Raw genomic sequence first — 16220 nt, 5'->3', positions numbered from 1 at the left:
AAGAAGAAGAAGAAGAAGAAGAAGAAGAAGAAGAAGAAGAAGAAGAAGAAGAAGAAGAAGAAGAAGAAGAAGAAGAAGAAGAAGAAGAAATATTTGCCTGACAAATTCAGAAGTTTCAGAAGTGGATGCTCACAGCCACCCAGTGGACTGAGCACAAGGTCCCCAATGGAGGAGCTAGAGAAAGGACCCAAGGAGCTGAAGGGATTTGCAGCCCTTCTGGAAGAATAACAATATGAACTAACCAGTAACCCCAGAGCTCCCAGGGACTAAACTACCAACCAAAGAGTACACAAGGAGGGACTCAAGGCTTCAACCAAGCAGAGGATGTAGCAGAGGATGGCCTTGTGGGACATCAGTGAGAGGAGAGGCCCTTGGTCTTGTGAAGGCTAGATGCCCCAGTGCAGGGGAATGCCAGGACAGGGAATGCCAGGAGTCGGTGGGTTAGTGGGGGTGGGGGGAAGGGAGGGCATGGGATAGGGAGTTTTTTTGGAGGGGAAATGAGGAAAGGGGATAAAATTTTAATTGTAAATAAAGAAAACATCTCATTAAAAAAATAAATTAGTATTAGGGGATGAAGTGGGTTGGGAGAGGGTGATAAAGAGTGAAAAAAACAACCACAAAGTAACAAAGATCAGGTACAGTTATAGTTAGGAAAACCTAACTATGTCACTGAGTTCAGCAGTGGAGACCTTGAAAACCTCCCAGTCGGCTTCCTCATTTGTTAACTGAAAATAATAGTTCTTCCATAGCCCTGTTTTATGAGAGCATTCTGTGGCTGACTATGTGGGATAGGGATACAGAATTGGGGTTCCTGGATAAGGCAGCTCTGATATGCCTATGTCCCCACAGATGCCGGTATTGAAGCAGGTGGGCCCTGCACAACCCAAGAAGCGACTGGATCGCGGAGCACTCTCCATCTCCGCACCCCTCGGAGACTTCAGGCACACATTGCACGTGGGACGCGGTGGAGATGCCTTCGGGGACACCTCATTCCTGAGTCGCCACGGGGGCGGTCCGCCTCCCGAACCTGGAGCCCCACCGGTTGTGTCCCCACATTCTGTCGCTCCACCTGCAGTCCCACAGCCCCCTGTGCCTGGTCTCCGAGTGCCTTCACCTGCGGACCCGCTGCTGTCCTTCCACCTGGACCTGGGCCCCTCTATGCTGGACGCGGTGTTAGGCGTCATGGACGCAGAGCGCGTCGAGACAACAGCCACCAAGCCCGATGGGGATACCCACCCTGGAATGAAGCACCCCAAGGCCCGCTGCTGCTCGAATGCTGACCTCCCGCTGGACGACGTCATCGGTCTGTAGTGTCATGATTCCCTCAACCCCTCCCTCCCAGCACTCCACTTTTGTACACATAAATGGCTGAGGTTTGTGCCTTGGACTGTCTGTTTACTTTACGTACAGAAGCAGGACGGTGGTGGGGGGCCACCAATTAGAAGTCAAGTTGTCTTCAGTGATGCTTCTTTAAGAGTTTGAAGACATATTCCTGTAATGCCCCTCCCAAAAGGCAGAGTCTCATACCACAGCCCTATTCATTCCTCAAACCTTGACCGGTCCTAGCTACCTAACCTGGATAAAGTCCAAACCCCGTGACAGCTGCTATGGGAAAACCTGGCCTAGAGTCACTGTCGCCTGGCTATCTACTTTCCTCCAGGTGCACTCTGACTGGGCGGTGTCGCTCCTTTTTCAGGGAGCGGCTGCAAAGGGAAGGCGGTTGGCGACCCTTTGGAGTCACGAGGGTGTGGTTCCCGTGGGAAGGGCTTCAGGTCCCACTAACTGTGTGTCGCCCTGCGGGAGGCTGTTGCGTTACAAATCTGGGCATAAAGTTCAGCCTGAGCCCACAGACTCCAGATATTTTAACATCCAGAGGTGCAGGGCTGCCCGAGTTTATATCGGGGACAGGGGGTGAAGCAAAATTCTCAAAGGTTTTCAGAGGGGAGGACCAATTAGAATTAGTCTCTGGGTTTGGAACGGGGCTATCTTAGGCCCCTAGAGGGATAAGACCAATTTAAATTAACCGGACCACAGGCAGAGTAAGGGTTTTTAAAGTTTCCAAAAGGGTGGGTCGTATATGTCAAACGTTAGGCTGGTGACATGAGTAAAACCCGACCTCTACAACGAGGCACAGGGGAAACCATTTCACCGAGGTTGAGTTCAGGATAAGACCAACGAGGGGCGAAGCATATGTAAAACATTCAGGTGGAGTGAGGCCAAGGTAAAGGGGTGAGGCTCCCAGGAAAGACATTTATAAATAACTTGACAAAGGCAGGACCAGGAGTCACTTTATTCGTTATGACGTATGGTATGTAAGATAATCAATGGTATGGGGGCTGGCTACGAACTTTAAGGACGGTTGGGGGCGGGGCCAGGACCGCTGAGTCTAACTCCCCTCCTCCCAACGAAGCTGTGGTGTTCAGGTAAATCAGTTGCTGCCCTGCCAGGCTCCCTAGAGGTCTCGAGGAGCTGCAAAGTATCTGGAGGCGGCCGGAGGGGTTTTCTAAGCCCTACCCCCACCCAGGCTGCGGAGTATATGTAAATCGGATGCGGAGGAGCCTTGATCCTAGGCTTTCTTGGGGCCCTGGCAGCGGTGGGTCACTTGTCAAGTATTTGCAAAACTGTCTCCCTAAAGTCCCAAAAGGGAGGAGTTGTATGGAATAGGACGTGGCTCCCTGGAGTTCCAGAGAGAGAAGCTGGACACTCACGTAAATTGGCTGGTTGGGCGGGGCCAGGCTCTCTAAGGCTCCCTGAGGGGCTGGACATATGTAAATCAGTTCAGGTTGGGTAAGGAGGGGTTCCCAGTGGCTTACAAACCGGATACGCGTAAATAAACTGGGCTTGAGATTGGAGCTCCAGAGCCCGAGCTACAGTCTGACGCCCCGCCTGGTCCTTTGGCCTCCTTCCACCTGAGGCGGGAGGGGTTCCTGGCGTCACAGTTGGAGATCAACGCTGCGGACAGAGATCGCCTAGTGCGTGAAGGACCATGGAGGCCTCGGCCGAGTCCTCTGAGGTCCCCGCGGTCTGCCGCTTCTTCCTAGAGGGCCGCTGTCGCTTCGGTGCGCGCTGCCGTCAGCCACATCCCGGGGCCCCGGCGCCGTCCCCCGAGGTTACGCAACCGGAGGCTGGGTCCAAGAAGCCCGCTCTGCGTACTGCTGCTGACGTCATCCGACGCATCCGCTGGGACCCGCGCCTGGACCCTGCTGACTTCTCGGTGGGCTACACCGACCGCTTCCTGGGAGTGCAGGAAGAGCCATTCTGCGCCTTCTGCTGGGACGAGCCGCTGGCAGCGCTCGGACCCGGCGTGTTGGCAGTGCCGCAGCACCGCATACGGTACTTCCGCTTCCGCGGCCGCCTGGTGTGGGACCGTGCCTCCCGTACTGATCTTATTTTTGGCTCGGGCTCTGTGGCTGGACGGGGACCCACTATCCTTGATGCGCTGGACGGCGGGGACGAGCATCGGACAGAGGTCACGCCAGAAATTCCTGACACAGAGAAAACAGGGGTGGGTTTAGAGGATCTGGATACCCAGGATGCCCCTGCAGAAGGGGGTGGAAACCCGACCAGAACAGGGCTTGATTCGGACCTGGAGACACAGGAAGAGGGTGGGGCAATCAAAGAGACCGGAACTGGGCTTGATTCCAGCCTGGAGACACCTGAAGTGGATGGGCCAACCAAAGAGACCGGGCTGAATGGGACCGCGGAGTTAGAAACGCCAGAGCCAAGCATGTACTCCTCAGGAGTAAAGGAGATCAGCCCAGCAGAGGAGCCCGGAGCTACAGTGCTCCCACAGTGGCAGGCGCAGGCCATGGGAACTAAAGGGCTTTCTGCTGAAGAGATGGAAAGTGTGTGGGATCCAGGCGTTTGGCCTGACGACAGAAGGGCCCCTCGCCAGCCCCGGCCCACACATTTTGTGGCACTGATGGTGACAGAGCCTGGGCTTAGGGCTGAGGTGGTCAAGGCCCAAGAGCATCTGGTCCGGATTGCCCCTTCTTGTGCCGAGTTCCTGGTACCAGCACAGGCCCTGCACCTGACAGTGGTCTTGCTAAGGCTGACAGGCCCTGGGGAAGAGGCTGCAGCAGCTAGAGCTCTTCGGAGAGCCATCTTGAAACCAGGGCTTCAGGCACCCTCCCAGTTACAGTTCCGGGACTTGGTTCTTCTGGGCCATCACGTGCTCTGTGCCACACCCTCCCCTACACTGGCAGGCATGGCCCAAACACTGACTCAGAGGCTCGAGGCTGAAGGGCTTAGAGTGGTACAGCTGCCAGAAGTACAACCACACCTCACCCTGGCTAAGGTACCACATGGAACTCAGGCCTGCCTCCCAAAGCCTGAGTGCACCCTGAACCAGGAGCTAGGGAGGCAGCCCCTAAGTAAACTCTGGCTTTGCCGCATGGGCAGAGTGGGGCAGAGCTATCTTCCCCTGGTAGAAATTTCCCTGGAGTGACCAAGGTTTCACATTTCAGATAAGAAACAGGCCAAGCAGAAACAGGTTCTCGCTCTCTCTCTTTAATTTTGGTTTCAAGCTTCCAAAATGTACTGTACTCAATGCTCAAGGAGAATGAAGGAAGGGGAGGGGAGAGGTAGGGAGGGGAGGCAGGGAGGCATCTGGAAAAAAAGCAGCCCGACAGTCCAGCTGTTTGCGACCTCAGCACATCCTCCAGTTACATGGCAGAGGGGGGGGGGGTAAAAAGAAAAGGGGAGAAGGAAGAAAAGTAACTTAAATAAACACACACACAGAGAAAAGAGAAGGAAACATGACGTGAGTTGGTGATCCATGAAGGCAGAGGGGAGGAAAGAAGGGAGGGTAACCATTTTACCTGTGTTGAACCAGGGAGTGGGAAGGGAAGAGGAAGGAGGGAAAGAAAAAAAAATCAGAAGAAACATTGGGGCAGAGGGAGGAAGGGACACGGAGACAACTTAATACAACTTGAGTAAGACGAGGCAGCCCGGCCGGCATGGTCCCGCGAAGGCCTTGGAGTCCTCAGTGCGGTGTGGCGCTGGTCTGGTTGTGTCGGTGGTGCTGGCTGGCATTTCTGGGGTGAGGAGCTGAAGGTGGGGCATAGTCTTTAAGTGGCTTCCCTCACCCCAAACACTGAGGCCCCAATGGCTGGGCAGCAAGAGTCTATGACGAGGCAGACGAGGCAATGGGTGTGGCTGGCTGGTGCCCCGCTGCAGGCGGGTGCGGGCTGGACAGCCTGTCTTCTTTCTGCTGGCCCCCCAGCATGGGATGGGCCAGCACGCAGAGTCAGGTGCTGGAGTACGAGCTCGAGAGAGAGAGAGAAAAAACACTGAGACAGCATTAGTGGAGGTGAGAGGTGGACACAGAACCTGTAGCCCCCACCCCACCCTGCTCCACTATATACTCCCAATTATCCCCTCTGAGACAAAAAATAAAAACGTAGAAAAATCTCTGTACAGGTCCCCGGTGGGAAACGGGGGTAGGGATGCTGGCTCTTCCTGGAGCCTAATCCCCACAAATTTTTACAACCCATGTCCATGGCTCAAAAAATTTGAAAAGGCGGCGCTGGGCCACTGCCCTGCCCCCGCCCGTGCTCGATGGGTGCTCAGAAGGCTGGCAGCTGCGCCAGGCTGAGGCGGCAGTCCACGCTGGAGTTGTCCGGGCCCGTGTAGGACAGGCCCAAGGGCTCTAGGAAGGCCCGGCAGGCGGCCTCGCCCTCGAAGGCCAACTCGGCCTGCAGGTAGGAGACGGGCAGCGCAGGGCGGAAGCTATGGAGACAAGAGGAGAAAATGATGAGGCAAGCAGACAAGGGAGGGCCCAAGAGCAGGGAGCAATGCTCCCCATCCGGGCTTGTATTTTCCTCAGCAAGGAACCTGCTGGCTTCTGCAGCCCCTCCCGACCTCCCCATTTTCAGGGGCTTGGGGGGGCAAGGGATGGGGTTGGTAGCCCCAGTGCCCAGCTGTGCCCCCCCTCGCCCACACTTACCTGTTCAGGAAGGAGGGGGCAGGAGGGAAAGGGCCCAGCTTGGCTCCTCTGCTGACTGAGGAGCTGGAGCCAGACAGAGTAAGTGGAACACGGGCTCAGAGGGTAGGGACAATGGCGCCCCTCCCCCCGGGATGTTTGCACAGAGTGTTACACTCAGCAGTGCCTTCTGGTTGCTACTCAGATGCCCTAATAGTGCACATGTACTGCTAATTCTGAGGACCCTCTCCACAAGACCACTTTACCCACTTAGAAAGCCTCACCAAGTATCTGGACCCCAGGCATCTTATGGCCCTGGGACAGGACAGCCTGCCTCAGGCTAGGGTAGATCCTCTGATATCTGAGGATCTGTCTGCTGTGCTCAGTTCACAGGAAAGGTGCTGTTAGAGTGAGGTCAACACTTGCCAGAGCTTGAAAGCTGCCCACCGAGTGGCTTTCTGGATTACAAAAGGCTGAGTAGCCTCATGTCTATTCATTTTAGCTAGTCAAATCTGGAGTCACAGCCTCTCCTCCCTTGAGATGGACTGACAAAAAATTCTCCATCAAGTTTCTTGACCCTTAAGTTGCAAATCCCACTATAACGGAACCACTAATGACAAAACACTGCTGCCTAGCCTGACATCCAAGGGTCCTCGAGACTATTGACAGAGCTCTTGACCAGCATTTTCAACCTTGGCAAGCCTGGCACACATTGCTGTGGGGCCTTTTGCTGCACAGCATTCCTGGTCTCTACCACTACCACTAGATGGCAGCAGCACCCACAAGCAAAATCTGGGGACATGGTTGTGGTGGTGTTGGCAATCTTCCTCATAAGGGCAAGCTTCATGCAGTCTGATGCCCAAGGGCCTCGCAACACCACCCTTGGTGCCACGGGTTCCCAATCCAAAACTTCTGATAGTCAAAAATGGAATGGGCACAAGGTCTCATCTCAAGAGACTGCTAGCAATATGAGTCAAGTCACCCTTTCTAGTATGTCAGGAAGAGCAGCACGGAGGGAGCTGCAAGCAAAGGCCCTGAAAAGGGGGAAGATAAACCAGGTTCCAAACTGATGTGAACAGAAAAGGAGTGCAGGGAGGGAAAGGACATGATACCAGGAGCGGTGAGGTCGACAACAATGAGGGCCAGGAGTGTCAACAGGGGACTGGGAGGGGACTCCAGCAGAGAAGCTGAAGGCTGACCAGAATGTGGAGGGGAAGTGGCAGAGCCACGGCACAGAAGGCAGCAGAGTGCAGTGCCACATACGTTTTGATCATGGCCTTGAGGGCGGCCTTGCGCTCCCGGTCTGCAAACTTGTCCACAAGGTAGCCAGACATGCAAGGTGCATGGCAATAGAGCCTGAAGAAGCGATGGTAGTTGCCCAGGGCCCAGGCTGCCCTCAGTGCCAACGCGTGGGCCACGCAGGGGTCTGCCTTCATCTCCCTCGTGAGGTATGCAAGTTCCGTAGTGATGTCTGCACAGGAGATAACTGGAGGTCAGGTGGCTGGGTGCCAGCTTGGGCATGGCCCCTCCATCTTGGGGATGGGCCTCTCACCTCCAGAATTCTTGGTGAAGATGTAGTAGAGGATTCGGTATGCAGTAAATTCACCCACATTGCCTGCTAAGTTTTCCGAGTACAGTGACTTAAGCTGTGTTTGGCACTGGTTGAATTCTTCATGGTCACCCTGAGGGTAGGGCATGGAGGGAGGGTGTGAGGCACAGGCAAATACAAGTGATTCCAAGAAAGGAGCAGGAGAACTACCAAGCCCTACCTTCTCCAAGGCAATGCGGGCATGCGTCTCGTACACCTCCACGGTGAACTCCGTCCGGACGCCTTGCACCTGCGCAGAAGGAAAGCAGAGTCAGGGAGAACACAGCAGGAAGAGGGCCGACATCAGAACCCTCTCAGCAGCCGCCTTACTGTCAGGTCCTGCCGAATGGACTTCATCTGCTCACAGGCAAAGGCGTAGTCCTGCTTCTCCTTCCAGTGGGACTTGACCATGCACAGAGACTTCCTCAAAACCTGCAGGGAACAGAATCAAAGCTGAGTGGAGAGAGAGCTGGCAGGCCAAAGCCACTGTGTCCCCACTCAACAAGAGCTGCACCAAAGCCAGTATCAGCGACTCACCACCATTACGAACAAACAAAATCAAGCCAATACCCAGCAGGTGTGAGTGCTCCAAGTCTACCTTGCTCTAGGGTCCCACACAGTGCTGGTCACAAGGCAGACTGTGGCCAGGCTATGCCCCAGATGTGAAGGGCCTGCGTGCTAGGTTTTTCTCATTGCCAGAGCTACCACCTCCTTCCCCCAACGTGTCCATGTGCCCCTTCTTATGTTAGCTCCCCGTCCTACTGCCAACACATTCTGGGGGCAGACACACTGCCTGGGACTTACAGCCACAGGCCGCACAGTTGACGGGTCTGGGGCGCAGGTGAGCCGCAGATAGTGCTTTGTAACGTCAGGGCAGGTGCCCACGATCTGCAGCTCCTGCCAGTCGGGGTCAGCTCCGCTGCTCTCCAGGTTGCTCATCTGTAGCACCAAAGGTTCAAGGCGCAGGCGACGTGAGTGCCCATGTTGGAAGCGGGCTGCCCTCTTTTGCTTCTTAAGCTCACGTTCTGGGTCGTCACACTCCAGTGCTGCCATCTTCTTGCGGCTACGTTTGGTGGGAGCTAGGTCATGTCTGGGGAGAAAGGGTAAAAAATAAAGTCAATGTCCTTAGCCACTCTGAAGGCCATCTACCCCACCTGTGAGACCCCATACCACCCATCCATGCCTAGGGGAAAAAAAACACACCCAAAGCACCTCACCTCTTTCCACGCTGTGCCCTGCCTCGACCTCGATCCATGTGGGCCCCTCGACCACCCCGACCCTTGGGGGGTGGGTTCCTGCGGCCTACGGGGTGGCACTCATTCCCTGAGTAAGAGCTGTCAGAGTCTGAGTGGGAGTCACTGCACAGGAAAGAGGGAGTCAGGCCTGAAGCACAAGGGTCAGGTTCCAAGCAGGTCCCTCCCAGCTCCCTTCCAGCCCAAGCCTGCACACCTTCTCCGAAAGTGTCTCGTAGGAGACCTGGATGAGGAGCGGGAGCGTGAATCCGTGCTGGAGGAAGAGCTGTTATCCTTCATGAAGACGTTGCGGTTGCCGAACTTGGCGAAGCTGCTACCCCGAGCTCGGCCAGCACCCCCAGCCCCAGGTGTCCCTCGCTGGGATTGGGCACCCCCGCCCCTGGTCACCGAGCCTGCCCCCCTGGAAGGGTGAAGGCTGCTAGGGGCCTCCCACCGCTTCTTCTTGGGGCTCTCAGCCACAGGCTCCCTGGTCAGCCTGAGGATATAGCAGGGCAGGGCATTACCAACCAGCCACCAATCTGCAGTTCTGCAGACCCTACCCCATGGCCCAGGGCCACAAAACCTGAGAAAGCAGAGGCACTTACCCAGGCAACTCAGCCACTGTGGTGCAGGAAAGGGACCAAGCCCAAGATTGTCTGTGTCCAGGGGATGCTCTTAGCCATCAAGCCACCCATACCTCCCTAGCAATCCCTTCCCACTTCCTAAAACCCATCCTTGGTCACTCCTGGCCTCCTACCCACCCCATGGGGACCTGAGATATAGGTGTCAGCTTTTGGGACCACTTGTCTCTGAACCTGCTAGTTTTGATGTCCATGTCCCCAGCCCATATCTAGCAGCCTGACTATTTCACAGTGTCACCCAGACTGACCCAGGCAGAGGCTCTCTGCTCCAGTCAATGGTGTAGGCAGAGCCATCCTGGAGCCGGGCCTGTAGCACCTCCTTGAGCAATTTCTCTGTCCGGTCCTTGTCCTCTTCTGACTCGCAGGCGGTGAAACACCGTTCCACGTATTCCTTCATATCCTGAGGCCAATCATCCGGCTTCCCAGACAGGTTTCCCCGGCCAGAAGGCCCACTGTGGAATAGGGGATAGATGAAGGCACTCGGGTGGGAGGACCCACACATGTCAGCAGAACTTTCTCTGATCTAAGAAGGCAGTCTTGTACTGTACATTTCCACTCCCTTCACCCCATGAAGCACTCAAGAGCGGTGCCTAAAGAGGGGCCCTGGAGCAGAGGATGGGTATGCAGGGTCAAGGATAACAAGTCACCTGTGGTTCTGAGTTTTCTCAGGGTTGGGCTGGGGCCCAAAGCTGCTGTGTTGACCCTCTGAATTGGAGCTGAAGCTCTGGTTGGTGACTGCAAAGGGCCGCTTCTGGATGTTAAATTTTAGACCCCCAGTCCCAGGGGCTGCTGTGGGAGGATAGCAGAGACAGGAGTTAGGCCCTTCCCCAGACATTTAAATAGGTTAAGCTCTGGAACAAGTTCCTAACATGAGCATACCTGTTCTAGAACAGTCTTCCCCTAGACTAGGGCACATCACAACACCCAGACAAAGGACTAGCAACCCTGTGTGGCTCACAGCTAAGCTCCAACCCTCTGACTCCCCCACAGATATGCTAACTTACGTTTCATGCGGGTCCATAACTGCTGACCCTTCTTAGGTTTGGCAGGTTCGCTGTAGCTGTGTGGCCCATATGCCTGCCCTGTAGGAGCCCCTGCCTGACTGTGCTGAGTGGTTGGGGCTGTTCCAGGCTGAGGGCCGTTGCTTAGACTATGTGTCCCATGTTGTGAGTTTGAGGGCTGAGGGGGTTGGGCTGCAGGTAGCTGCTGAGGGGAAGCCTGGTAGGCCATACTCTCATCCATGCCAGGGACTGGAGGCTGCAGGAAGAAGCAGAGGCTGAAAGAAGCAGGCAGCATCCTGGTGCTGAGTCACATGGTATTCAGTCTCTATAGTCATCTTCTTTAGCATTCAGTCTACAACATTTTGTGGGTTGCCATAATGTGTGCTCAGTGACTCCCTGGGGTATGTATTTTCACTAGCAGTTCATTTCACAACTGAGAAGATTAAGTCTCAAGGGACTGAACAACTTTCCACAGCCCAGTTGTCAAGGAGCAACTACCAGCAATGCCAACACTAGGTCGTGACTCTACTACACTGATGACACATCTACTAAGGTTCCCTCTCTTGAGCACATCAACACACTGGACAACACAACTACCCAATCCCTATGAGAAGTCTGCATCCTCTCGACTCTTAAGAGCCACGAAGGTGTGGTAGTCATGTGACGACTCAAGAGGTCCATAGAAGAGGCAAAGCATGGAATCAAACCTAGGTCAATGTGCTTCCCATGTTCTGGGCTCCTCACTCCTCTAGGCTGTGCCAGATGCAAAGGCAGCACGCTGGGTAGGTACAGGTGTGTCTGCACCATTTGCTGTGTGTGTGGGGGGGGGGGGGGGAGGACTTTCTCCTGAATGCAGGCTGAGTGCACGTGCTGGAGGAACTGAGAGAAGACAGACCACCAAACGACAAACCACTCCCACTATCTTCCCAACACTACAGCCTCTTGGCCTCGCCCAGCCCCAAGCCCACCCACCCTACTTTTAAAAGCTAAGCTTCTAAATGAGGAGCTGCTTGGCAAGAAAGAACAAAGAGAAAGGGAGGAGGCAGTTTTGAAATCATGCAGACCAATGGTTCCAAGTCCTCTCAAGACCCAGGCTCTCTCCCAGCTGACCAGGAGCAACGAGGCACGGCATTACCTGGTTCAGAGTCCCTTGGTGCTGGGGAGCCGATGGCTGCTGGGCTGTAGCTGAGCCGTAGGAGCTGGCCATCCCATACTGGGAGGGGGAGCCATAGCTCTGGTACATGCTCTGCCAAGGAACAGGGGGAGCCATAGTTAGTGGAGGCTGCTCACCATGCCTTTGGCCTCCCTTGGAACTGTGTACAACTCTAAAGGCTTTGGACCTCAGGCCCTTACTTTTTTCCACCATACAATGAATAATGTATTTTCAAAAACGAAACAAAAAAAGTAATAATCACAAACAAAAATATCTTCATTCCACTTTGATCATCCCCAGAGTTCTTGTTAATAGGTAGGGAGAAATACTAAGTGCCAACACTTTCAAATGTTATGATAAAGTGATCGGGGCAACAGCTCACCCCTTTAATCATAGGACTTGGGCATGGGGCAGAGGCAGGTGGATGTCTGTGGAATTTGAGTAAGCCTGATCTATACAGTGAGTTCCAGGCCAACCAGAACTACACAGTGAAACGCTGTCTTAAAAATCAACAACAAAACACCCCCCCCCCAACAACAAAACAAACTAACAAAAAAGACAAGCTAGCTATGGTGGTGTACATTCAGGCAGCTGAGGCAGAAGAGAAGCCTACAGTCAACTTGGGCTACATAGAGAACCCTAACTCAAAAAGAAAAGCAAAAACCCAGATTTTAATAAAGCCTACACACAGCTATGGGGTAAGTGGGTAATGTCCTCCAGTAAGTACCATGGAAGAAAACAAGGAGAAAAGGAAAAGCAGGAGGATGACTTTCTGAAGGTCTCTCTGGGCAGCAAGGAACCTTGAAGTGAGCTGCAGAATGGAACGCTGCAGCAGAGCAACACATAGGGGACTAGGACATGCTAACGTCCTGGGGTCTGGAGGCAGTGGACATGTCAGCATCGACAGTGGGATGGACCAGAATGGATATGCCAGATCTTGTGGGACCTAAGCAGGAATCTGGCAGTTTTGTCAGGGGCTGCTGTCTGTCGTCACCCCAACCAACCATTTGTCCACCCTGACAGAAGGCTCCCACCCTGCAGCCAGCTCCTCACCATGGGGTAGTAGTAGCTATACGGGTAGGCATAGTTGTACTGCTGGTACCACTGGTAGTACTGTTGCTGCTGCTGCTGCAAAGCCGAGGCTTCCGCCTGAGAGACGTACTGCAGAAACAGGAGTGTCCATCAGGACCAGCCACAGGAGCCCATGGGCACTACACTACCAAGAGGGCAGGCCTTCACTGCAGAGGAACTGCAGGAAGGGAGCAGACTCTGCACAGTAAGACTAGACATCTTAAAGATGGGGACGATCGTCCTTAAGATCACTCAGGCCCAGGTTGACCCAAAGGAGTAACTGTTTCCCTTCATTACATTTAGTTAACAGGATTACAGTCCCCCTAAGGCACTCCATCCTTCTCTCGGCAACGGCCCCACCCCAGCACAGTAGTTCCCAAATCCTGCATGCCATTCTCACTTGTGCACTGGCCACAGGCCCACTGCTGCTGGCTTTGGAACTGCTGGTAGCCCCTGCTTTGCTGATGCTGGCCAGGGCCTGGCGGGCCTTCTCCCACTCTGGGTTCTCGTGCATAGGCGTCTCCATGCCATTTTCTCTGCTAGCCCCAGTCACCATGCTGTACTGAGAAGACCTGCAGCAACAACGAAGCACAGTTATGGTCTCCCCTATACACAGGTAGACAAAGTTGGGGAAAAGTAAACCCAAGGCTTGAATTCTAGAGCTAAACTCCCTACTCAGCACAGCTCAAGCTGAAGGTGGCACAGAGCATGTGCCAAGCAAACAGAAAGCTAACCAGTATGTACATAACTTTATACATGACCTACAACTTTCCAATGAATTCTGACATGGCCAACAATGAAAAAAAAATTTAAAAAAAGGGAAGGATCAGAAAGATATTAAGAGGGGGCCGGAGAGGTGGCTCAGGGTTTAAGAACATTTAGCAGTCTTGCAGATATCATAAGTTCTGTTCCCAGCACCTATGTCAGATGGCTCAGAGCCACCTATAACTCCAGCTCCAAGGGACGCTTCTTCTGACATTGATGAGCATGGGTGACACACACTCACTCACACCGGAATAAGCCTGCCTTCACATACATTAAAAGAAAGCTCAAAGGGGGAGCTTGTCCCTCCCTCCACCCTAGCCCCCAGAATGCGCAAGGACCCGTGTGTCTTGTTCCTCTTGCCTTCCACAACAGGCTGTGTTCTCCTAGCCCTACTAACCAGTCTGCAGCTCGCTGATCACCCACGTTGGCCGCCATCTGGACCTTGGGGTGTAGGGAGTAGACCTCGGGAGCCAGGCTGCTTTTTCAGTGTCTATAAGAAAAGAGATCAATTAGACCCCAGAGAAGATAGGCTAGAAAGGGAGGGCATCTCATAGAAGGGAACACTGGTAAAGGATGGAAAGGAAACTAAGTGTGGCGGCTCATGACCAAAATGCCAGCAATCTTTTGGGAGTTCCACACTCATCTGGGCTACATGTTCCATCCTGTCTCAAAAGCAAACAGCTTAAAGAATCGGAATCAGTTCCTAATGTGGAATGAAGAGACCTGAGCATGAAAGGCAACGCCTCCCTTGGAAGCCTCCAAGACTACCCTGCAGGACTGAAAGACAAAGAAGCTGACCCTTGCACTGCAGAGTGTGGCTGTGGGGGGACCTGGCTCAAGTGGTGGGTGCAGAAACCTCAGTCCTGGACAGGAAATCTAAAGAGAATCCTACTACAGCAAGAGGAAGGCTCTCCAGCGACGCTACAAAGATGCTTGGCAAGAGGAAGCCTCTGGGGACACTCTGAGGAGGAAGGAATCGAGACTGGGAGAACACTGGAGAACAAAGTTTTCAAAGGAAAAGGTAAACTTTGCATGTCCCTCCTAGTAGCAGCAGGTGCAGGAGACTCCCCCTATGTGAAGTCACTGGCTGGCAGCACCTACCAGACTCAAATCAATTACCGTCTCGCGACTTGTATGGGATGCTCCTAGGATCGGGAGTTGGATGGGGAGCAAACAAGTGGGAATTACTCAAGTAAGGTTTCTGCAGATAAAGCTTTGAGGATGCTGTGGGAGGCCCACAACACTCTTAAGAAACTAAGAAATAGGATGGAGGGATGGATCACTTTGGAAACAGGGCTGGAGCAGTCCAAACCATAGGATTCACAGCAAAGAAGCCTATTGGAGAAACCGAAAACCTTACAGGGAGCCTAAGGGGCACTGACAGGTCTCAAGGGCCTTTAAACAACCCAATCCGTTGGGTGGGGTCAAGGGGTCCTAACTAGGGACGCACAAGAGCGAGCCTCGGGTTACTAACGGGTATCAGGAGTAAGGGGTCTGATTTATGGTCGAGTACAACACGGACTGTAAGCTCAGGAGCACCTGGCTGTCCCGCAGGCATGGAGTCCACGACGCTTGATGGAGGTTGAGGCCGCCCTGAACCCAAGCGACCTCCCTTGTCCCTCCCGCGACCAGCCACCGGCCGGGCCGCGCCTGCGCACCACGCTGCGAGGGTGGCCTCTCTGGGTTGCCCTGGGCAACAGGGAGGCCAGCGTAACAACGGGTCAATGGGGCCACCAGGGGAGCGTCTAGGGCACAAGGGTCCGCAGCGTTCCCAGGGCCTGTGGCAGAGCGGACGCGGACGCGGACGCGGACGCGGACGCGCACGCAGGGGAGCCGCCCCCTCCCCCCCACCACACAGCGCAGACCCGGCGCGCATGCGCAGCGGCGCTCCGGCGGCCCCACCCTTCAGAGACGCAGGGCGCGGCGTCGGTTGGCCTTACCAAACAGGCCCCGGCTCGCGGAGCGCGGGGCCCCGAAGGCGTCCCTGTGCTCGGCCGTCAGGCCTCCCACCACTACCCACACTCACCGGGACCGCTCGCTCCCGGGACTCGTTACCGGCGGCCCAAGGCAGCTTCGAGACAACCAAGACAGCGCTCAGTCACCGGCTGGCTCTTCTCTGGGGCTCGAACGTCCTGCCCGCGGCGTGATGACGTTACCCGGACGTCTGTCCCCCCCCGCCCTGGGTCGCGCCCAGCCAATAGACGTCACCGCTCGGCTTGAACCGCCCTCCACACGCCCCGCGTACGCAGCCGCGTGTGGGCGTTGGTCGGCAAGCCGGAAGCTGGCCCTAGACGGTGGCCCCGTGGGGACAAGCGCCTCCCGGCCTCTCGTGCGCGCTCACAGCCGCCGAGTTTTGACTCAGCAGTCGTTAGTCCCTCAGAGGGAAAGCACAGGGACAGGAGTTGTGAGGCTGCGCACTGCGCTAGGACGATTTTAAATAACTAAATAAATAGATAAATAAATAAGTGGGTGGAGGGAAGTGGGATAAAGATGAATCCTCCCTTGGAAGGTTTGTTTAGTGAATAAAATTGGAAAGGCGCACCTGGCGTGGGAAACAGCGAGTGCGAACCAAAGGAAGCGGGAAACGCGTCGCTTGCGGAGTGGGAGTAGCCACTGGACTGTGACGCTGGAGAAGTAACCCTGTAGGGTGTTGGGATGGTGAGATCTGCACGGAGAGGCAGCTAGAACCGTATCTAGGATACAGTTTAGGATCCGGATGGCCCTGGAACTCAGAAATCCGCCTCCCTCTTAATAGGATGTAAGGTGTGGCTTAAAGCTCACTGTTTACAGTAGGAGTGATTGAATCATGCAGTCCAATTTGGGATCTCCGGTTAAAATAATCTATG

At 54.7% G+C, this 16220-nt stretch overlaps 3 protein-coding genes across 3 annotated transcripts in view; 2 read left to right on the top strand and 1 right to left on the bottom strand.

Moving 5' to 3' along the window:
* Cdc42ep5 (CDC42 effector protein 5) overlaps positions 1-1382 on the top strand; it is a 13352-nt gene extending 11970 nt beyond the window's left edge. Inside the window, exon 3 of the mRNA XM_021219671.1 lies at positions 850-1382. Within this exon, the coding sequence (XP_021075330.1) occupies positions 850-1311 (462 nt within the window). The 3' untranslated portion in view covers positions 1312-1382. The remainder of the gene's footprint in view (positions 1-849) is intronic.
* An 899-nt stretch (positions 1383-2281) lies between these two features.
* Positions 2282-4747, top strand: Leng9 (leukocyte receptor cluster member 9). The gene has a single exon (XM_021219138.2). It carries the CDS (start codon positions 2987-2989, stop codon positions 4445-4447), a length of 1461 nt encoding a protein of 486 aa, XP_021074797.1. The 5' UTR covers positions 2282-2986; the 3' UTR covers positions 4448-4747.
* Positions 4494-15520, bottom strand: Leng8 (leukocyte receptor cluster member 8). The gene is made up of 16 exons (XM_021219137.2): positions 15401-15520; positions 13772-13864; positions 13010-13181; positions 12592-12699; positions 11521-11631; positions 10389-10641; positions 10032-10173; positions 9633-9836; positions 8961-9239; positions 8729-8869; positions 8316-8601; positions 7842-7943; positions 7693-7761; positions 7476-7605; positions 7187-7394; positions 4494-5730 (listed from the first exon to the last, which is right to left on the bottom strand). The coding sequence occupies exons 2-16, from the start codon at positions 13807-13809 to the stop codon at positions 5568-5570; spliced, it is 2406 nt and encodes an 801-aa protein (XP_021074796.1). The 5' UTR covers positions 13810-13864; positions 15401-15520; the 3' UTR covers positions 4494-5567.
* Positions 15521-16220: the final 700 nt, after the last annotated feature.

This window comes from Mus pahari, chromosome 19 (assembly GCF_900095145.1).
Source record: "Mus pahari chromosome 19, PAHARI_EIJ_v1.1, whole genome shotgun sequence".
NCBI lineage: Eukaryota > Metazoa > Chordata > Mammalia > Rodentia > Muridae > Mus > Mus pahari.
The sequence above is the reverse complement of the archived record's forward strand: the minus strand, read 5'-3'. Positions and strand labels throughout refer to the sequence as shown.